Source organism: Pipistrellus hanaki (assembly GCF_964339955.1).
Source record: "Pipistrellus hanaki genome assembly, chromosome: 8".
Lineage (NCBI taxonomy): Eukaryota > Metazoa > Chordata > Mammalia > Chiroptera > Vespertilionidae > Pipistrellus > Pipistrellus hanaki.
In genome coordinates this window covers 33,059,075-33,082,677 of record NC_140510.1, presented here as the reverse complement: position 1 = coordinate 33,082,677, position 23,603 = coordinate 33,059,075, and the positions used below count along the sequence as shown (strand labels likewise).

The window sequence follows — 23,603 nt, the reverse complement described above, 5'->3', positions numbered from 1 at the left end:
AAACTATGAGGAAAGGATTAATGAGAGTAAGAAATAGAGAAGAGTTGAAGTAGTACATTTCTGATAGACTAGGTGGAGAGATGCTAGGCCAAGGAAGGGATAGGACAGCTGGGACTGGGGGCACGGGAAGAGAGACGAGGTCTAAAATAGCTCCCATGGGGAGAGAGCCTGGGAGTACAGCAAAGACAATTAAACAGACTGCCAAATAGCAGCAGAGAGCAGATTGAAGTTTGAAAGCATCCAGTTCTAATGAGCCAAATCTGCAACGCTGTTTGCCTCCAGCAGTGCTCTCTCTCCTGGGAGGAGAAGCAGAGGGAGCAGGAGTTAGAGGTACCTGTTCTCGGGGATGTGCTGGGTGAGGTAAAGGTTACTAAAGAAGAGGCAGATCTTGTGTTCCTTGTTGGGAGTGAAAATCCACCTCATGTGAAGCAAGGAGAGCAACAATGGGTGCCTCTGATCCAAGGAAGGCGGGACAGTAATTACTGTGAGTCCCAAGCTGAAAGTTGAAACTTTCAAGGAAATTAGAAAGCTTCTAATTTTCTAATTTCTCATCTCCCATTCTTCCACTCCAACCACCCCTGCTGAGACTACAGGAGCGGGAAGAAGCAGAGACTAAATGAGATAAGCAGATTCTTGTCAGAGGAAGGCTGTGAAGAGAGTGCGTGCCTGTGTGAGTGTGTGTGTGTGTGTGTGTGTGTGTGTGTGTGTGTGTGTGTGTGTGTTGGGGGGCATGGGGCTGAGGTTGGTGTTACAATAAAAAGTGGAAATCTAAACTGCATTCATTTCCAACACATTAAGGCCACTCACTTTTAAATATACTCAATGACAAAAAAAAAGTGTTCCTATAGTATTTTTTTTTGTTATATACAGTTTAAGATTGCTAAATTATTGCTTTCATATAAATACAGGCTTCGCTTTTTAATCAAATCTTCCCACTTCCTGTCGGTGTGCAATGCAATCATCTAGTGAAGAGGCGGCCCCTCCGCCCCTCTGACTTTCCCTCTTGCCACTCTACACACTGTTCATCTGCTCCAACCACCTCCACCTTCCTGTAGTTCCTGGAATCAATCAAGCCGACTCCCAGCTCAGAGTCCTTGTGCCTGCCTTCACCACGCCTGCCCAGCTCTCCCTCTAGAATCTTTCTGGACAGTCAGGTCTCCTCTGAGGTGTCCCCTCCTGGGAAGGACTTTCCTTGTCAACCTGAAGTAGCCTGGGATGTACTCTTTTCCCCATCACCTTGTTTTGTTTTGTCTTTTATTATTAAGACATTTTATCTATAATATCTTGCCTTTTGTTGTTTTGTGGTCTGCCTCCATTTAGAATAGAACCTCCATGAGGACATGGATTCTGCCTATCTCGGTCACCACTGTACCGCCAGCATCTCAAATACTTCTGAGCACATAGAATACACCCAAGTGCTTGTCTAATGAGTGAACACATAATTTTTTTAAAAAAACTTTAGTATTTTCATGCTAAGTATGATGGAAAGATACATCGAGTGTTTATTCACAGGCTGTTACCAAAAAAAACAACAAAAAGGGTAAGAAGGGTATTACTGCTGTCTCAGAATATCCTGAAAGATTTCACCTATCTTATTCTAAGCAAATAAATATTAGGGGAAAGTAAAATATTGAGAATGAAAGGATAGAGGAGGAAACATCCTTAAAAATGAACCTACATAAATTTTAGTAAGATAATAAATAATCAAATAAACATAAAAATGTTTATGCTATCTTTATAAAGGCTCAAAGAAGTCTGAAAATATAGACATATTTAGTAGAGTTTGAAACAGTGTGGGATTTAATTAGAGCAGATACACAAATGAAATGTCAGATAAATTTTCCATGATATAATTTCTATAAATTGTGAGTAATATTTATGCTGTTTGTCTTGCTATATTAGATCTAGAAAGCAGGCTTATTTATGCTGTTTGTCTTGCTATATTAGATCTAGAAAGCAGGCTTAATTAAGAGGTTAAGAGGAAGCAGATTTTAATCTCTTCTTCATAAAATATATATCTAATTAAGAAACTCAAGCTCCATTAACTTTTCATAATTTCTGTGAAAAGCATTATTTGTCAGTTCATTGGTTTGTTGTTGTTTTGTTTTAAAAGGGAGGTGGGAGGGCCCAGCTGATATGGCTCTGTGGTTAAGCATCAACCTGTGAACCATGAAATCACAGGTAGATTCCTGGTCAGGGCACATGCCCATGTTGCAACACAATTCCTAGTAGGGGGCCCGTAGGAAGCAACCAATCAATGATTCTCATCATTGATGTTCTTATCTCTCTCTCCCTCTCCCTTTCCCTCTGAAATCCATAAAAAATATTTTTAAAAAATAAATAAATAAAAGGGAGGTGAGAGGAAATGTTAAAATAAAACCTACAGTCCTAACAAATAACTGAGTATTACAAAACTTCTAAGGACCTTATGTAAGACATTATATACTAATCATGTCCCTTTGAAATATGAAGACATGTAAGCTATATAAGGAATACATAAGTAAACTTAAAAAAACAACCTGTTTCAAAATCCCCTTAAGATGTCCATGTAGAAGTCAAAAATCAAAAGAATTAATTAATAAGGAAACCTCAGACAAATCTCATTTGGGAGACGTGCTACAAAATATCTGACCTGTACTTTTGAGTATGTCAAGGTCAAGAACACAAAGTAAGGTTTAAGAATGATTCCATCTCGGGAGTAAGAAGACAAGCAATCCTTAAATTGATGTTGAAACGGAGTGGGGGGTAAGGGGGGGACGGACAGTTTGGATATAAATTACTAGGACAACTAATGATATTTGACCTTGCTCTAAGAACTAAATGGTAGTAATGGTATCGTTAAATTTCTTTCATTTTAAAATTTCACTCTGATTTTGTAGGCAAATGTCCTTCTTAAGAAAGAAACACAAACCAGCAATAAACAGGAAAAAAGAATGGGTAGATAGGTTAGTGGATGGAACTAACGAAAGGCTTCTAAGGCTGTCAAGTGAAACAGAAACTTCTCACATGTCAGTGACTAGAATAATAAACAACAATTGGTAAGTTAGAAGCAGGGCTGTCATAGATAGAAGCATAAACTATAAGAAATACAACAATAAAAATTGCAACATCTGCTGTTTAAGTTCTAACAATATATGACAACTTCGATAAATAAGATGCCTAAACATTGAAATTTAAATGTAAAAAATTTTTTAAACTAAACGCCTTTGTAAATTGATTTATTCTTTATCAATACACGGCATTTTAGAAATACACTATGGTATTTAAATATTAAGTTAAAAAACTAAATAAAGGGCATAAACCATAAAATATTCTACAGAAATCAAATTTCCGGTATAGATTGATGAGTTTGATGTTTACTCATTATTCTTAAAAATCTTAATGTTTAAACCTAAGTAATTGCTATAATAGGATGCTAGAAAATGACAAGCAGCTTCAAGGTGGTTATTATATGATCCATGCTTTAAAGAGAAAGAAAAGCTTATAGAGATTACATATATTGCCCAAATTTCAAAGAGGTGTTATGTGACAGGTGTAGAAAAATTACAATGCCTTCTTCACCTGCTCCTTGGACAAAGCTTTCTACAAAAGTGAGAGATATTTGATTATGTAGTTTCCCACCTGGCTTTGAAGTTTGAATGTTTCCATGTTACTGCCAATGTTATTTTCTATAGTACTATAGTTTTTACATAATAATTAGCACTTTAAGATTGTTAAAATAATATTGCTTAAAATATTGAGAGCTAAAATATGTCTTTCTTCTCATTACTTGTAGAAAGGGTACAACTCAACTGGAATACACACACATATATATGCATACCTATATTTATACAATTATTCATCTATATTATTCATCTCAGTCTCCTTTCAGGTTCCAAACCAACGAGGCAATGCTCAGGCCCTGAACAAAATACTCTAATTATTGTTTCATTCCTTTTGACAATTTTACTCTCCTTAGAGAATAGAAAATTGTAGTGTACCAAAGCTACATTGCATCTTAACAAATAATACACAGTATGTAGTTTATCCCAAAGCAGAAAAAGAAGAAAAAAATATGCTTTAATTTTTGGGGGGGGTCAAGGTTCATCTGGGGAAATCTACTGACCCATTTCAAAATTCAAGTGCTGCTTTAGCACATGTGGCCATGCACACACACACACACACACACACACACACACACACACACAGGAAGTTTCCATTGAGGTTGCACTTAGCAGCATATCAAAGCTCTACCAGTGACACCCTGAATACCGTCTCCATGGCAAGAATGTGCATGCTGAGTTCAGGCTGCTCACTAATTATGCAGAATGTACTTTAACCTTAAGTCTTTAAAGAAAAATTATGATTATAGAAAATCCAAGACTGTAATAAAAACAGAACATCATAATCATTTCTAAGGAGTCTTCTCAGCTGAGTTACAGTGTGTGGTTTTTTTTCGCAGCAAGTATTGCTGAGTTAATATAACATCTGCAATCATCAGCACAGCATATCTTCATATTAAAAGTATCCATTTAATATTAGAAAGAAATAAGAGGCAAGTCATCATTTTCATCATTGTGAGCTGAGACATTTCACCCAGTTCGTGACAAGTATGGTGCATATAACATAACGTCATTATGAAATGAAGAAACGTGATGGCATATCTACGTTTTTACTCACCAGTTGTCTCCACAATGCCTTCTAGGATGACGACAATCTCGAACTGTTCCGTTTGCATGCTTCGCTGGGATAGGTCATAAAAGGGGCTTTTGGCATCGATCACGTGGCAAATCGTGAGGGGGGAAACAAGAAAGAGTTGATCTGCCCCTGTACTAAAACCTACATCCAGTTCAAGTTGATCAAGGGGAAGGAACTCACCCTCAGGTGTCTGCCGAGACTAGACAAGCACACAGAAAAAGAGAAGAAATCACCACTTGCACTGAAATTTCAAGGCAGCCTAACAGCAAATGACATCATTGGCAACATTCTGCTCTATCGATCATCAGCAACGAACCCCAAAGAAGTCTCTATGCAGCTACGTTCTGGCGAATGGGCCGAAATCCCACACAGCTCATGCGGGACATCCATGCATTATGTATTGTATAATACACGGCTTGCTATAATTGCCATTCCCCAACGCATGAGCTTTGGAGGGATGCCTGGTCCAACAATGGCTGTTAGGACAAACTGTGCAACCGAAAGTACATGTGCTGCTTCTTGACATAAATCGCGGCATGGGAACCCATTGCATGCCAGATATTTTCTCAGAAAGCATATAAACAGGCAATTCTGATAGAGTTTGTTAAAGCTGAAGGTGGTTGATCGTGATTGAAAGCGAGCTTTATTTCATTATTACAAAGCAAAACTTAAGAATTCATTTTCCAGGACTTTGGAAAGGCAACAAGTAGATACAAAATAGAAGAGTGAGCCGAAACTTAGTGGATAGAGCGGCGGCCTGAAGACTGAGGGATCCCGGGTTCGATTCCAGTCAAGGGCATGTACATTGGTTGCGGGCACATCCCCAGTGGGAGGTGTGCAGGAGGCAGCTGATCCATGTTTCTCTCTCATCGATGTTTCTGGCTCTCTATCCCTCTCCCTTCCTCTCTGTGAAAAATCAATAAAATATTTTTTAATAGAAGAGTGAAGATGTTACCATATTAAATTATGTTATGTACACGCACAACAGCTCACAGTAAAAATAAAAAGCAGATGCTATTGTTTAGTGGCTTTTAAGCTCCTAATAATAAATTGCATAACTATTTATCTGATGAATTTTAAAATTGGGCTAAAGAGAAATTTTTAAGATCAAAATGCCATTTCATAATCTATATTGGATAAACTTAGGGTTTAGTAAAACTTTCATGAGGCAGCGGCATTCAATATCAGCATAAATCATTGTAAACCTAACTGAAACTTAACTATGCAACTATTTAAAATTAATAAAACACGAAAGTAAACCTATTTTTATTTTCTATTCATTTTTACTTTATTTGCTATGTCTGTTACTTATAAGAATCATATATAAACAAATACTAAAGTTTAATTTATATAACAATGCTTGCTATTTGTGAAACGGGGCTTGGAAATATTTAGCAGGTTCTATGCACAGCTAATTCAATAAACAAAACAATCTCAGAATCTGTAACAGATTCGTCCAATGAAGTGGTATTTTGAAGACAAAATCCTTACTTTAAAAACTAATTCCAAGAAATACAGTGGCTTTTTATGTAGAATACATGAGTGTGAAAACACTGAGAAATGTGCCTTAGGAAGATGTACTCCATTGCAAAACAGAACCAAGAGTTTCAAATTGGTGGACAATTGTAAGGCAGCAAATTGCTACAAGGAGTTTCAATAGGAGAATTTCAGAGGCTACTTTCTAACTAATGATACTCAGGACTTTTATTTGTGTAGAAAAAAAATCCAATGAAAATATTGAGACTATTTATCTTCTCTACCTTGTGAGTGGTTCATTAAAAAAAAAAAATACATAAGATTACTGATAAGAAAGAAAAATCCATGAAAAAAACCTGATAGTGCAAAAATAAAAACAGCAGCTCTCCCAACCAATGTTAGAGGAAACTGGGTATTTCTAGGCCAGTAGAAGTCGCCTATGTTTCTGAACCTGTCTTCAACTCAATAAAATATGGATGAGACCAGCATCTTTTCAGCTACACAGTAGTATAAGTATTGATTAATATAACACAGCAAAAGCCAAAATCAAAACAAAAACCCGTGTCACTGTTCTCTCACCTACTAAGAAACAGGTGCTATATAAACACAAGGTGGTACTCTGGTGTTTGTAATTAATAAGCATATATTGGGTCATTTTATTAACTACTCCAAGCTTTGAATTTTCTGTACTAAATGGAAGTGTTCACAGAGATAATTCTTTAAAAACTCAATTTCCCGTTTGTTTAAAAATCATTTTTTCCCAAAGGAGATACATTTTTCTAATGATTACATATGTACCTCAAAATTAAATTTCATCTTTCTTTTTTAAAAATTTATTTGCTATTTATGCCTTTGCCTCATTCTAAAAGCTTTTGAGTGAATAATAAACTTTAAAATTCACTGATCATCCAACAACTCATGAAAAGAAGTGGCCTAGAAATAGGCAGTCTATCAGGAGAATGCCAACCTAGAGTAAGAAATATTTTGTTTTTAGCAAAGCAGCTTATTCACATATAGGTAATTTAAACTTAAATATACATGGAAGTGCTCTATTCAAACTCCATATACCTTCTTGTTTAAAAGAAATCTGTCCTATATACTCAAAATTATACCTATGCCTCCTCCCCTCCCACCACCACCAATGCTTTATGTCCTATCCAAGTCTGGGCAGGAAAAAGTTGGCACTGTACCTCTTATGTGACACTGCGGATAAAATAATAACACTGTATTTCTTTGAAAGATGTTTCCCATGTTTGTATATTTTTCAAGTAAGTGGAATTCCCTAGGTATTAATTGAAAAGTATTTGCCAGTGAATACTACCTAATTTACCCTTATTTTAAATGGCTCAGAGACTCTATATCCCCAATTTTATCTTCAGGTCTTCTTTATGTTAGACAATCAAATATTTCTACTTTATATATTCTTAGCTCCCTGGTTTTTGTTTGCTTTCTCCACTTATTATAGAAGTGGAAATTTATTAATCACGGTGAATTAAATAGAATGCTATTTTATTTGTATGAGAGGAGAATGTGGTTTTAGTGTGGAAGGTGCTTAGAGTCGTGGACTTGTTTAAAATCTGAGCTCCTGGTTAGAGCAAGTTTATGTTCAACTAAACACTTACGATGTTCTAGAAACCTACATACGCCTACAGAATACATTTTCAGAAGCATATACTTCTACTCTAGGCTTACAAAAAAATTTAATCTAGGTTTATCTAATTCTGATGCAATTCCAGACAATTTCCAGGGCAAAGGGAAAAAATGCATAATTTTAAGTTTCTTGACTTGTATAAGCAGAGTGAGAAATCTTTTGTTCAAGCAACTGCAATATACACATGTACATGAAAAGAAAAGAAAAGGGACTGAAACCGGTTTGGCTCAGTGGATAGAGCGTAGGTCTGCGGACTGGAAGGTCCCAGGTTCCATTGGGCGTGTGCCTTGGTTGCTGGCACATCCCCAGTAGGGGGGTATGCAAGAGGCAGCTGATCAATGATTCTCTCTCATTGATGTTTCTAACTCTCTCTCCCTCTCTGTTCCTCTCTGTAAAAAATCAATAAAATATATTTAAAAAGAAGAGAAAAGGGGAAGGGGGAGGGGAGGGGAAGTGGAGGAAGAAAGGGAAGGGGAGGGGGAGTGGAGGAAGATTGGGAAGGAGAATAGGAGGAAGAAGGGCAGGGAGAGGGGGAGGGGGAAGGGAGGGAAAGTAGAGGGGGAGGGGAAAGAGAAGAGGAAGGGGAAGGAGTTATGCATGTCCTTTATAAAATTAAAGCATGATCTCTACCTGGACTATGTAATGAATCAGCAGCATTAATATTCCATCAGTTTCCAATTCTCTTATTTAACTATCAATTGGCCCAGAAATTTTGACAATAGGTGTAAGAAATTTTAGACAAAAAACAATTTAACCTTTATTATGTTAACTCTTATATAAAGAGAAATCTTTCATTTATAGAGCAATTTGTTAATGGTTCAATTATCTCCTTTAGTTCTTTAAACCTCCTAATTTCAAGGGAACACAGAACCATGATCATTTTCTAGATAAAAATGTGTAAATAGATATAATGAAGATCAACAATAATTCAAAACAACTGCTAAAGATTAAGGTTGATGTAGTAAATAATTTAAACTTCTAAAGAGTGGATAACTAAAATTGACGTCAATTGGTGAAATAATCACTTAGAACTATAAAACTACTAAGTAAACAAGAAAGTGGGAAAAAAAGTGAAAAGAAATTCATAGGAATTTGGAAATTCTTAAAAACTCAGAGCATAATCTGAAAACAAAAGGACCAAAGTTGGCTTTAATGCACTTTTATTTTCAATTGTATAGAATTTTGGGAAGGAAATAAAAACTTTCCTCCATTTGAAAGGTTTTCTGGTTGACTGAACTATAACAAATGCTTGGAGTTATGATAAAAATCAAGGAAATCTATAGCTTAAAGTTTGTTTAAATTTACTGCCCAAAAATTATAATTAGGAGATCATGGGGTTTTGTAAATGATTGTTTTTACAGTTTAGGTTGTGAAAATCATTTCTAAGTTATATTTTCACAAATAATAAGAAAAAATATATTATTATTTAAAAGTTGTATTCCTATTATACATATTTTAAATTATATGCAAATAAGTATATGTATAGAATTTAAGGCTTGTTGCTCATTTTATAGTCACTTGTACTAATTTCAAAGAAGCAGGTAATGTCAAATGACTTTAAATTGAGAGTTCAAAAAGGCCTACACAATAACTAATTACAATTCTGTCTACAGGTGGAAAAAGATTCAAGTCAGAGATGACTAGAATGGACTATCATGATAGTCCCCAATCACATACCTTACTGATAAATGGCTTTTATATTACAAATAAAAAACTGTTTAGCACTTGTGCAAAGATACACACACACACACACACACACACAACTGGAATACACACTTAGCACTGTCTTGGCATTGCAGACCCACATTTGGCCATCCTCCTCCTGGGAGATTTGTGACCAGTTGTCACATTCATTCAGCAAGAACACACTTCACCAACACAATCAATCTCTTTGCTGCCTTTCTTCCATTTCTCTAACCCATTACTCTGTTCTAATTATAACCACTGTGGTCTGTCCTGGCTCCAAGGGAGACTTGGGAAATTCTGAATGAAACATTTGGTCACTGTCATATGACTCATGAAATGTACCTCTATCATGCTCTAAGGTTTGATCCACACCCATCACTTCCCACAAGTCCCTACTGCAAAAAAGCACTGATGGCCATTTGCAGGAAAAGGGAAAGAGAAAGGAAATCAGGCCCAGCTGGAGAGGGTAAACCAGTCTTGCTAATCACCTCCCCAGGATTTTATCAGTAATTACACCTCTTTTAAGTGTGTGTGTGTGTGTGTGTGTGTGTGTGTGTGTGTGTGTTGAATATATGCTGAAGTCAGGAAGAAAACACATGGAATGAGGTCAGAGTACTCTCTGGAAGCTAAAATTAGGAAATGAGCCCAAATGCCAGCGCCACGATAAGGAATAAAAAAATGCCTTGTGACTGAAAGCAGTTTTGGCAATGGTTTTGGGACTCAGACCAAAATTAAGGTCAGGTAGAGAAGTGTGTGGATGTATCATTTTATTTAGATCATCTACAATTAAATTGTGCATTTTTTTTGACCCTGTAAGCTTGAAATTCTATCAATGTCAAGTGGAAAAACCTATGGCCAACATCAATTCTAAAATGAAGATTTTTTTAATACTAAGCTATTTATCCCATTGAAATATGTTCACTTTATAAACAGAAAGTACCTCATGGAATGGAATGGAATTTGTGTTGTAATCAATCATGTGAGACTTTTATGCCATTCAAATGAAAGAACAGCTTTATAATTATTTAGGGGCCTTTTATGGAATTTATAATAACTGTTGACAGAATTTGTATCCTTCCATGCACAAGCACCCTCCTACTTACAAACACCCTCACATGCATTAAGTGCTTTTTCCTGCTTCCCTTTATCATTGCTCCTTACCCACTGCTGTTTATATTTGGATCTTTATTTCCCTTATTTATTCACACTGTAATCTCCTGAGTACAAGCCACCCTGTACTTCTCAATGCTAAATTAAAAGTAAAGAACAAAAGCAAACAAAATAACATATTACTATTTTTTAAAATAATAACAATTATAGATTTTAAAATTATTGTACTTGTGTCAGAGAAAACAAAGCTAGACTAAATAGGAATTGTGTTCTGTTTTTTGTTTGTTTGTTTGTTTGTTTGTTTTTTCCGGTCATAATTAATCCATGTAAAAAATTCACCCAAATTATAGGATCTTGCTCTAAGAATTCTGGGGTATTCAGTTCTAGACTCCTTGAATATTTTTATTAACATCTTGTATGATGTTCAGAAAACCTGTTTTTTTAAATGATCATTTGTGGGGTTAATTTTTTTAAAAAAAAAAAAGAAGATAAAAACTAAAGTGTAAACTGGCCTAGCTCAATCAGTGAAAGAGTCCAACAATTTTGGTTTTTATTTCATCTTCACTTGTTCACATTTATATAAGTAAGCCAGATAACACCCAATTTTGAGTGTCCATACAAATAAAGAATTTAAAAAGTGATACAAAAATAATGCATGTGACACATTAGAAGACTGTGCACCATTACTTTTTCCATAAGTGAAAATTAAGGGTTGCACAGCTGACCTCCCAGGAAAGAAAGACAAGGACTACCTGCAATGAATAAAAATGTCAAGAAATACACTTTCATAAAAAACTCTTTTCCTTATATATTTCAAAATATGGAGCCAATAATAGTTGATATTAGGTTTATTTTATGTGAATAAGGATTAGCTGAGTGCCTATATGTTATATATATATATATATATATATATATATATATATATATACACATATATAACTTATATGAATAAGTTTGTAAATTTCAGAATAATATATATTTTAAAAAACACACAATTAAAATCATCCCCTTAATAAGATGTAAATCTGGGGCAGTGAACCTTTAGTATTAGATTTGTAGAAAGAAGGATGTGAAATGACCAAATTCTTTATATCCAATAGTAAATTACAGGGGCCAACATTTCAGCCATCAATCTCAATCTCTAATCCAGACATTTTTATTAAAACTTTCAACTAGATGTTGTATTAACATAACGTTACTATTCATTAGTCACTATATTTTAGGTCAAAAGAAAAACTAAAATAAATAGAAAAATCTAATAAAGATCAGCATGAAGAGAAAAATAGGAAAAGAAGAATATTCATCTTTAAAGAGCTGATAACTTTTAATATTAACATAAAAATAACTTCATAGTATATTAATGTTTTTAGCTAAATCTGCTTCCTTTTTTGTTTTCTGAGTAGAAAAAGGACCAATTGTTCCAGGCATAAACTTGCAAAATCTATATTTAAATATAGAAATAAATTTCAGTATTCACAAGTTTGGAAGACAGAAATAGTATTGAAGTAAAATTTGTTTTCATATAAGTGAATAATAATTAAAAACAGGGCAGAGAAGTTATAAAAAAAAAACTTACATCAAAACTTAGAGAATTCAAAAGAAATATGCATGGAAACTTTCATACTAGTAAGGATTAAAAAGTCATATCCTTGTTTTCACAATCTTCCAAAGAATAGAAAGTGCCTTATAGTTATTAAAAAGTAAGTTTTTGTTAATACTATAAAATACGATTGATTATATTCAGCAAAAAGAGAAAAACTTCAATAGGAAAATACAGAGTGGGCAAAAGTAAGTTTACAGTGATTTGTATGGAAAATAATACAATAATTAATTAATAATGTAAGAATAAACTGGTTTGCTGCCGAAACCGGTTGGCTCAGCGGTAGAGCGTCGGTCTGCGGACTGAAAGGTCCCAGGTTCGATTCTGGTCAAGGGCATGTACATTGGTTGCGGGCACATCCCCGGTAGGGATTGTGCAAGAAGCAGCTGGTCAATGTTTCTCTCTCATCGACGTTTCTAGCTCTCTATCCCTCTCCCTTCCTCTCTGTAAAAAATCAATAAAATATATTTTTTAAAAAAAAAAAAAAGAAGAAGAAGAAGAATAAACTGGTTTGCATACTCACAATTGTAAACCTACTTTTTTTTTTTTTTTACAAAAAGGAAGAGAGAGAGATAGAAATATCAATGAGAATCACTGATGGGTTGCCTCCTGCATGCCCTACACTGGGGACTCAGCCTGTAACTAGGCAGGTGCCCTGACCTGGAATTGAACCCTGACCTCCTGGTTCATAGGTCAACGCTCAAACACTGAGCCATGCTGGCCAGGCTGTAAGCCTACTTTTGCCCAACTCTGTATAAGTGAACTTAAATTAGGTAATAGGAATAACATATACAGACTATAATTATTACCATTAAATATAATGGGTTTTGGTTTCTTAAAATTCTGTATATTTCTCTGTATTAAAGATACATAAATAATATTTTAAATGTCAAACAGGGATTAAAGGAGGAAATTGAATATGTGCAGTGGTTTTTATAAGAAGACTGTATAAGACTAGTATCAAAGTAGTATTACTATATGATTTAGTATATAATCTTTTTAAAAATATAGTTGGCTGTTTTATGTCACTTCATTTCAGTCCCTTAAAAAAAAAAAATAAGGGAAATATATTAAAAGCAAATCTCCCACCGAATTTTGCTGAATGTTATCAGTTCCCTAAAAAAACATGACTCCTTTTTAGTAAAGTCTAAGGAAATGATGTGAACTATGAGAATTCGTTTTAATTACCATGGCTACAAGAAAAACCAATTGCAAACTACAACTGGCTGGATGATGAGCTGCCACCAATCAACTTCCTTGCTTTCCAAAAAAAAGCAAGAGAGAATTTTCCCATATTTTGTTTAAATACAAATTGATGCCACATGCCAATCATTTTAATTTCTAGCAATGATATCTTCCTAATAAATCAAAAGCAAAATATTTTATAGGAATATCATACATATTGTTTTAGTTGGATGTTGTTTTTATCACCTTGTGTTGATATAGCACCTTGGTCCAAATTTGCCAACATTATCAATCTTTTATTATTTTTTTAATCAGGACATTGTTTAAGGTACATGTGGTACATGGTCTTATGCAGAGAAATCATTATCAATGTTCTAAACCACTATAGAGACTGAATAATTCAGATTCATTGTACCTTTGTTAAAAAAAAAAAAAAAAAAAAAAAAAACTAAAAATTTGATAGGTAAATGAATTCTAATTATTTCTAGCTTTGTTAAAATAAAACTTGATAAAATCTAAAAGCATCTAAAATATGTTGCCTTGAGAGGATATTTGCTTTAATAAATGGCTTTACATGTTTGGAAAACTAGAAAACAGCATGTAAAATGACCTTTAAATTCTAATTTTAAATTTCCAATAGAGCAATCAATATGGTAATCTACTCTTCAATAAGAATTCCAAAGCAACACATAAACATGGGTTCCTTGAGAGACTGCACCGTATTAACAAAGTAGGTCTAGCACAGAGAGATTATACTGCTTGTTCTATTAACAGAACAGGCACATGCTACAAATATTAATGCAATAAACATATCTATTGTACAACACAACTGCTTCGCTTGACCCAAACTACTCACTTAGTTCAAACAGTGGTCAGTAACACAACATGCTAAGTTAAATAAAAAAGCTGTATGTAGCTCATTGAAGTTAATTAGACAGCATATGATCTATTCGAATTATTTATTGCAGTTATCTTAATGAACATGTACATCAGAACCAGGTTGAAAATTTTCCACCATGCCCTGCAAACTTTAATTTCTACACTGTCTGTAAGCATAGTAAATACGTGTCTGATGTGGAATGACAGAACAACTAAACTGCTTTCATCTAGCAATTTACTGAGCAACACGGTCAAGTCATTAGGGCAAGATCTCAGTAAATGACACAAGGTCCAAACTTTTCAAAGCAAGTTGGACCCCTTTTAAGTACAACATCAATTGAGACTATGTAAAACAATATGTATTTGCAGAGTGCAAGTTGAAACTTCAAAGCCAAATCTCAATTTATAAATGTATCTGATTTTCATTTTATCAATGCTAAATTTGGAAACTGGCTATGATTCTTTATGCAGGCTCAGATAAAATTTTTATGATTCTGTGTAAGGACACCCTTTTAAAGTTGTGAATACTTGAAAACTACACAAATCCATCAAAAAGATGAATTGTAGATAACACACAGAGAACTGGGCTAACATCCTAGTTCCCAGACTCTAATTGGGCAAGTGATTAGGGTGGGCTTCTCTTCGTGGTGGTAGTAGTGCCCTCTAACGACTACATGAACTTTGCTTTAGCAACACAACCACTCTTATGTGCAATTTGTTTTAGCATTTACACTGCTGATGGTAGGGGGCAATCTTCTTTAATGGACGCTGAAAAGCTTTAAAGTGAAATCGGTAATTGACAAGGGCTTCATAGAACTAGGCAATTGAGAATAAAATTAACAAGAGGCTCTACAGGAAAAGCACTCAGGCTTTCACAGAATACTTCTTTAGGAAAATATTTAATAAAAGTGAAATTTTAAAGAACCAGGTGTTGCTTCTTCCACGTTATTAACTGTTGTGGGTATAGTAGTTTTTGTTTTTTTTGTTTGTTTTTTGGGGGGCGGCCTCTGTGTTCCTTCAAAAGATGGCCTTAGACCCAGTTAATGTTATTGGGTCTAGACTCTCTAGAGGAATAATCCACCTGCTGACATGCTGATACTATTAAGGAGAAGGGGGGAAAAGAAATAAGGAAAGGAAGAAGAGCTCTAAGTAAAAGTTGGGGTAACTTCAGCACCTATTTCTTCAACATCAAAGCTGCTCAGTTTTAGTACCCGAAATTGAATGAAGCAAAAAGTACTGGCCACAAATCCAAAGAGCTCTAAAGAGCAAAGCAGCAAGGCTAAGGCAGGACACAGGGCACACTCATTTACCTCTGGGCTCCGGGAAACCACGCCACTCCTTAAGTGTCACTGGGGCACAAAGTGATGCCAGCACAACCAAAGGATGCTTGGGAAGCGCAGGCCAGTAAGTGGAGTAGGGACAGCACTGTCCACTGTGCTTTCTGGGCCCAAACCCTAACCCCACCCCCCATCCCCACCCCCAGCGGAAGTTTACCTGCGGGAAGGTGAGACTCAGCGGACGGGAAGGGTCACAGGGTGGAGGGTGGAGGGTAGAGGGTGCAGGGTGGGCGGTGGCCAGGTGGGGCGGGGGCCGGGCCGCACTCACCTTGAGCAGCTTGCAGCGGATCTGCGCGGACACCATGTGGCTGTTGCGGAGGTTGCCCACGCGGAACATGAGCGTGAGCTTGCCGTCCCGCATGGAGATGACCGCGTGCTCGCTGAACATGAGGGTCTCGGCGCGCTTCTTGGGCTGGGACATCTTGATGAACATGCAGCCGATGAGGAAAGCGTCCACGATGGAGCCGAGGATGGACTGGAAGAGGAAGAGGATGATGCCCTCGGGGCACTTGTCGGTGATGTAGCGGTAGCCGTAGCCGATGGTGGCCTCGGTCTCGATGAAGAAGAGGAAGGCGGAGGGGAAGTTGTAGACGTTGGCCACGCAGGGCGTGTAGTTGCCGACGTGCGCCTGGTTGAGGTCGCCCCGCGTGTAGGCGATCACCCACCACATGGACGCCATGAAGAGCCAGGCCACGGTGTAGGTGAGGATGAAGATGAAGAGGTTCCAGCGCCACTTGAGGTCCACCAGCGTGGTGAAGAGGTCCGAGAGGTAGCGGCTCGTCTCGCTGCCCAGGTTGCCGTGCTGCACATTGCACCGGCCGTTCTTGTCCACGAACCGCTGCCGCTTCTTCTTGGGCACCAGCTGCTGCTGCTGCTGTGGGCCCTGCTGGGGCTGCAAGCCCGAGCCGCTGCTGGACGAGGTGGTCACTACCTGGTAATCGTCCCCAAATTTCCTTCGGAGTGCAGACATAATACGGAGGGGCGAGCCAGAGTCACAGGCGGCGAAGGGAAGGCGCAGGAGCAGGAGCCGAGCGCTGCAAACCCGCACCGACAGGGAGGTGGGGGCGGGGAGAGAGTGGGGAGCGGAGGGGGGTGGGCAGAAGGGGGCGCACCTGGCTTTGGGGTTGGCGGGGGGCGCACCGGTCGGTAGCGGCGGTCTCTGCAGTCTCCCCTCTCCTCCCTCTGGGACGGAGGCTTTCCCCCCTCCGAGCCGAGTCTTTAAAAAGTGTCCCCCCGCACCCCAGGCAGGAGGGCAGCCAGGACCGCAAGCTCTCCGAGGCGTCTCTGCTCTCCCCCCACCGCCGGCATCCCGGCCGCCCCTTCCTGCTCTCCTCCCCGGCCCTCCCGGCTCTCCTGCCCGGCTGACTCTTTTAGAGGAAGAGTTGACAGGCGAGTTCCTCTCCACCTGCCAACTCGCCCGGCTGCCCAGGCTGCTGCGTTACCTGCTGGGACCAGACCCTCCCCTTACCCCGATCGCCCGCCCTCCCCCCGCAGGACCGCTCCCGCCTGCCCCCGGCGCTCCCCCGCCCCCCGCTCCTATCTTTTGGCCAAAATCCCGCCCAGAGGCATGTCTGCCAAGTAGTGTTGCAACACCCCTTACCCACGCCTCCGGGCTCAGAGTCCCCGCTCCGCACTCCTCACTCCGCACTCCGGAGAGGTGTCTGCCGGCGGCCGAGGGTCCGTGGGCGCCCCCCGCCCAGGGCTCCCCCGCCGCCGCCCCCGCGCGCAGCGGAGCGGGAGCCGGAGCGGAGACTCACCCCGCGGCCTCCGGTGCGCTCGGGGCTGCTCTCCGCGCCCCCACTTTCCCTGCCGCACCCCGGTGGGCGCCGGTTCAGGGCCCCCCGCCCCCCGAGCGCCGTAACTTCCAGAGGGCAGAGCGCTGCCCCCGCAGGCGGGATCCTGGAGCCTCGGGCACTTGGGGGTTCCCGGACGCCGTGCTTTCCCTGCCGGGTAAAGGGTTCGAGCCTCTCGAGCTGCGGGTCACTTTCAGGTTAGAGGCAAGCGGCACTCCAGCTTCTCCCTGGCGGCAAGGTGCTCTCCTTCCCCTCCGTCCTCCTAGGTCTTCCTACTGGGGGGCTTGGGTGGGAGACGCCCGGCGCCGGCGGGAGAGCGCGGCGGTGCGGGTGCGGGTGATGGGCTGCAGAGCCGCGCTGGCCCCGCCTGTCCCCGCTTCCCCCGCGGCTCCTCCAGCCCCAAAGGCCCCTCCGCGCCTCAGCGGAGCCCGCAGCGTCTGGCAGCTCGAGAAAAAGAGCCTCTCCAATGAGAAGCGCTTCTCCGTTGGCTCCCAACCGCCAGGCAGCACTCCCTCCTCCTTCGGCGGCTCCGCATCAGGCAGCAAGCCCCCAGCCAGCAGCAGATGCTGGTCTCTGAAAGCAAAGGAGTGCAATCTGTCTCTCTAACGAGGGCTTAGAAACGGATGCCTGGGCTGGGGACTGCCTCGCAGAGATTCCAACTGGCTCCAGGATAAGCGTGTCTAGAACTCAAAGTTGCCAGGAGCAAAGGGGGCCTTGGAATGAGGACAGAAAGGAGAAGAAACACTTATGGGGAAGCCCATCATCATCTTTCCTGAAAATGGCTCTAGTGAAAAGGCTCGGGGTGCCCAGCGGGAACGTGTGGCTGTCACTGAGGGAGGAAGGCTGGCTTGGAAGGGCCCAGGCTTGGCAGTTCACTTAATGGAGGGTCAAAGTGCAGAAATAGCTAATACAGTGCCCATGTGTAAACACCAGCTTAGTTACCACCTCTCATGTTTGTTTTAAGAATGCCATGGTATCTTGTGGCATATTCATTGCATTCAGGCCTTTCCGTACAGATGTATAACATTGATTTTGTTAGGGGGGAAAAATCATCACATCCTGAGATTATTTAAGCAAAAGGCTGCTACAGGAAAATAGGCACATAATCACTCTGCCAATTCTCTGCCTGTAGGCACTCCCCCCTACTTCTCTACCCTTAAACCTTCGTGCAGGCAAGTGTGTGTCACCTTCTCAGCCACAAACCAAGGGCTCTTCACTGTCATTTAGCTAAAACAGCAACCCGGAGTTACAGGCTCTTCTCCTGCAGGCCGTCTGATAAGAGGCCAGTAATTCTCTTATTCTTTAGGATTACATAAGAAGGGAAAGTGACACTGCGGGAGGTGGAAACTGTTCCGAACCTGGAATCATAAGACCTGATTTGGGTCCTGGCCCTGCCATTCACACTCTGTGTGACCTTGAACAAGCAGCTAAGTATATTTGGGCCACAATTTCCTTCTCTGAAAAACTGGGAGTTTCAACACAGTTCCAAAATTTGCATAGGAAAAGAGAAGGAAGGTAGTTCTATTAACTACCTTTGCTGCCAGGGGTGTTATCTACTGGGCGATAAAAATGCAACAAAGCCAAGAGGAGGTTAGAAATGAGTTTTTGGTGTTGACCCTGTCCAGTGAACTAATATGTGTATATTGTTTTTCTTGTTTCTGACTGCTCTCCTCTGACCACTATGCCCTTAACAGGCTGGCTTCTTTCATTTCCTGAAACCCACCAAAGCATTATCCCTCCTTATACCTTTGTGTTATCTGTTCCCTCTTTCTGGAATGTCCTTGTCCTACTGTTCCATGTAACTGGCTCCTTCCTTCATTCAACCTGGATGCTTCCTCCTAGAAAGAGCTTTACTAGCCCTGTACTCTCTAGCACATCATTTGGCTCATTTTCTTCACAGCACTTTTTTTCTAAAGAATATTGTCTTCATTTGTTTGTTGTCTTTCTCCCATCAGTCCTGGAATGCAAGTTCTACACGAACTGGAACTTTGTCTCTCTCGTTTACTATGCCCCTAACACCTAGAACACAGCCTGTCATATACCAGGTCCACAATTAATATCTGTTGGATCAATAACATGTACAAATCCATATCACTAGACACTCCACATACTTTGAAACTCTCTCTGAGTAATACAAAATTAAAAGTCATCACTCAGTCAGATAACTTATATGATCCCATATAAAAATAGGGGGATATGTTAATTGACTGTCACACCCTCACAAGATGATGGCACCCACAGCCACAAAATGATGGCGCCCAGTCCTCTCAGCCCCGCCTCATCCAGCTGGAGTCCCCTAGTCTTCTCAGCCCTGCAAGGGAAGGCAGTTGGGGATCATGCCAGCAGGGGAGCAGTTAAGGTGTCTATCAGACAGGCAGGCAGAATGGTTAGGGGCAATCAGGCAAGCAGGCAGGCAAGTGTTTAGGAGCCAGCAGTCCTGGATTGTGAGAGAGAATGGGCTTAAACCTGCAGCCAGACATTCCCTTTGGGGTCCCAGATTGGAGAGGGTAAAGGCCAGGCTAAGGGACACTCTGCCCCCTGTGCACGAATTTTGTGCATCAGGCCTTTAGTTTAATATAAAAGAACATGTAAATAAACAAGGAATACTTTCTGTACTTCTTAAGTATAGAATGGACATTCAATCAGATGTTAAATTCTTTTGATATGATTTCCCCTCTCCTTTTAAAAATGCTACTATTTTTCTTTAAATCCCAATTTCAGTTTAGGCCCAATGTGAAATAATTTTCTTGCCTACAGTCTTTTACTCTTTCAAACTATCCTTGATAGTATTACTAGATCTATTTTCTTAGAACCATAAAAGTTTAGTAAGGAAATGAAAATGAAAGAATTCTCTGATTATTTCATTTCCAAGCGTTTACTAGTAAACATTCCCACTTTTTAAAAAAATATCACTTTACTATGGGAAACCTTGGCCATTTTTCAGCAACCAAATTTACAAAAAAACAAGTAATTTTATACCTCAAGAGACATATTTAATTTAATCCTCTCATTTAACAAATAAGCACATTAGGCTAGAAAGAGAAAATAACCTGGTCAGTGTTAGAGTTGCTAAGTGAAAACCCTGAGATTTGAACTCAGAACATTGTACCTCTAGAACCAGGGTGCTCTGCCATCCCTTCCCAGGTGCCTGGAAGACAGGCTAGGATTTCTGATTCATAATCAGGGCCACCCTCCACCACATCATGCTTCTCTCTCGGAAGGCTGAGATCTCAGGTCCTTAAAATGTGCCTAACCTATAGTTCCAAAATTATCTCCTATCCCGCCTTTAACGGGGGGCAATACTCCAACCAACTTTGACCCTATCAATTCCTTCAAAATGCCCTCTATGGGTTTCATTTGCTCAGCTTCCTCCCTGTCACTTAAGTACTTTTCCTATCCCTGCAAAATCCAAATCACTGTCACTGGGGAAGGAAATAATTTCTTTGGCTTAAATAATTTCTTTTGGCTCCAGTGCCACCTCCCCCATGAAGCTTTACATTATGTTTCCACTAACACAAATTTCTCCCATTCTGAATTCTTACTTCCCTAGATTTGTAATGTGCCTTTCCCCCGCCTTTTCTAGCCTGTATTTGAACTCGGAATTTACCCAAGATTTTCCTCAAGAGCACCCTGAGCATCTACCTCTTAATATTTTGACACCATTCAGTACTCCAGTTATCCAACCTTGCCTTGCACATGGTAAATATTCATAAATATTTAAAGAGGACAAAAAAGTATTGAGCTCACTTCAATGTGCCAGGCAACATTGCTGCTGCTTGGAACTTTACAATTAGTATTCCCATTGCATAGCTAGAGAGAGGATAGAGCATGTATTCCAAAACATAGCTGCCCTTCGTCAAGGTCTTCATTTGAAAGAAGCAGTACTTCTTGAAACATTAACTATTTCTTCAGGATGCCATCATGTCACAGGGTCAATGTGGCTGAGTCTTGACCTCTCGGTGACATTAAGTCCAACTCCTTGAAAATATTTAAAGATGAGCGAGACGCTTCTTCTGTCAGCACAGCTGCTGCCATGATGAGGTCCTGGAGGCCGGCCAGCCCCGCGGTGCCAAGGCCGGGCGGGATGTGTGGGGAATGGATGACAGAAGGCCACCTAATCAGGTGCCGTCTGATGAACTGAAGTGAAATACTGCGAACAGGATGGGTCAAAGGAAGGAGAGGCACACGATTTCAGCCAAAGCCACAAAGCCAGGAAAATCTGGAAAATATCACTACCCAATGCACAAGCATTAGGCATTTAACATAGAAAGACAGGGTGGTAGATTATAAACAAACTACCACACAGATCTTGGGAGTAAGGGGAGGAGGGAGGATTAAAGCTATATTTACCAACAAACTCATATTTATTCTGTGTTTAAAATGACTAATATCACAAGAAAACATAACTTTGAGAACAAGGCATCCCGTTCTGTGTTTTAATACTAAAAAGGCATGACTTTGCACCTGCCCTCACCCTCTTATGTAACTGAACAGTGTGAGGAAAAGGGTACATTGACTGCAAAAGAAGAAAAGCCTCTGCTCTTGAGAAGTCCAAATTCTAAAAATGACTTACTCGGCCCACTGTGGAGAGAGGCAGGCTTTGAACCCTTCGGTACACCGGGAGCGGGCCTTCTCGTCACTCACTTATGGTCCCTGCGTCCTGCCATGTGCCAGGCTGCGAGACCGGAAATATTAATTACTCCCAGGTGAAGATGGTATTATAGTTAATGCTCCTTTCCTCTTCATCCTACCATCCTCTGAACTGCAGTGAAGAGATGGGCAGGCCTGAGCGTCCGAAGCTGTGCGCTTCAAAGGGTAGCACATCCCCATTGTCACCATAAGTTCTGCTATATCTGGGAAGAGGTCACGCTTTGAAATTCTATATGCAATTTTAGGCAATGGAGTGGTGTTTCTTTTTTCTTTTCTCTCTCTCTTTTTTAGCCCTCCTAAAAAAAGAATACTGAATTTATTTTCTCTCCTAAAAAAAAAAAAAAAAAAAAAAAAGAATAAGGAAAATGAAAAGGAGAAGTCAGCTTGAGATTTCACTGCACAGACTTGAGAAGAGAGCCATCGCCATACCCTGGCAGTGTGACTCATCCATCCCTTAATCTTGGCTCCCAATCCCGGCCTCTGCTTGAGGATTCACAGAAAAGCAAAATGCCATCGTCACTTGGTGGCCATTTATTTAGCAACGTTTTCCTGACTTAAAACCCTTTCTTTACTCCAGCACTGTGCCTGGGAATACTCTGGTTTATGAAAGAATAGAAATTTAAAAACTTGTCCAGAACTCAACACCTATTAAGAAAGAAATGCTGGTTTTTATCAGACCCAAGGGCTTATTGGCAAAGCATCAAGGAAAAACAACAATGTTCTATCATTTTCCATGTCAGTGGAAGTTATACTTCTCAGGATTTCTCCCCTGTGCACACCAATGAAATACTAGACGTCAAAATATGAACAAGAGTGTTGTTTAGTTCAATACAGCAGATACCTAATGTGCACCCACAAAGTGCCTAGCATTAGATCAGGTTTGTGCAGGTCAGAAATAATGACAACAAAATATATTAACAACAACAATAATGATGATTAATACAATCTAGTGAACACCTAAAGGAAAAGATTGTTTTATTTACATTTAGAAGAACAAGTCCCACTAGGAAATATTCCTCTAGCTAATGTAACCTATCAAACTGGAATCACATTTTGTTAAGCATAAAGTTACCTCTGTCCAAGCAACTTTATTTTGGAAATCTGAAGATAAGTGTGTTTGTTTGTTTGTTTGTGTGTTTTTAATATTTCTTATTGATTTTTTTTTTTAACAGAGAAGAAGGGAGAGGGATAGAGAGTTAGAAACATCTATGAGAGAGAAACATCAATCAGCTTCCTCCTGAACAACCCCTACTGGGGATGTGTCCACAACCAAGGTACATGCCCTTGACTGGAATCAAACCTGGGACCCTTCAGTCCAAAGGCCAACACTCTATCCACTGGTCCAAATCGGTTAGGGCTGAAAATAAGTTGATTTCAGAGAGGGAGAGTGAGAAAGAGAAACATCAATGATGAGAGAAAATCATTGATTGCTGCCTCCTGCATGCCCACAGTGTGGGGTGGAACCTGCAACCTGGGCATATGGCCTGACCGAGAATCAAACTATGACTTCCTGGTTCATAGATCAATGCTGAACCACTGAGCCATGCCAACGGGGCTAG

At 39.9% G+C, this 23,603-nt stretch overlaps 1 protein-coding gene across 2 annotated transcripts in view; it reads right to left on the bottom strand.

Moving 5' to 3' along the window:
• The window catches only part of KCNJ3 (potassium inwardly rectifying channel subfamily J member 3), a 126,476-nt gene extending 109,393 nt beyond the window's left edge, over window positions 1-17,083 (bottom strand). The window contains exons 1-2 of one of the 2 annotated variants that reach the window (XM_084892278.1): window positions 15,870-17,081; window positions 4,660-4,876 (exon numbers count right to left, since the gene is read on the bottom strand). In XM_084892278.1, the coding sequence (XP_084748404.1) occupies window positions 4,660-4,876; window positions 15,870-16,571 (919 nt within the window). In that variant the 5' untranslated portion in view covers window positions 16,572-17,081. Of the gene's footprint in view, window positions 1-4,659; window positions 4,877-15,869 lie in introns of both variants that reach the window. The other variant, XM_084892279.1, reaches the window with a different exon arrangement.
• Between the last annotated feature and the right edge of the window lie 6,520 nt (window positions 17,084-23,603).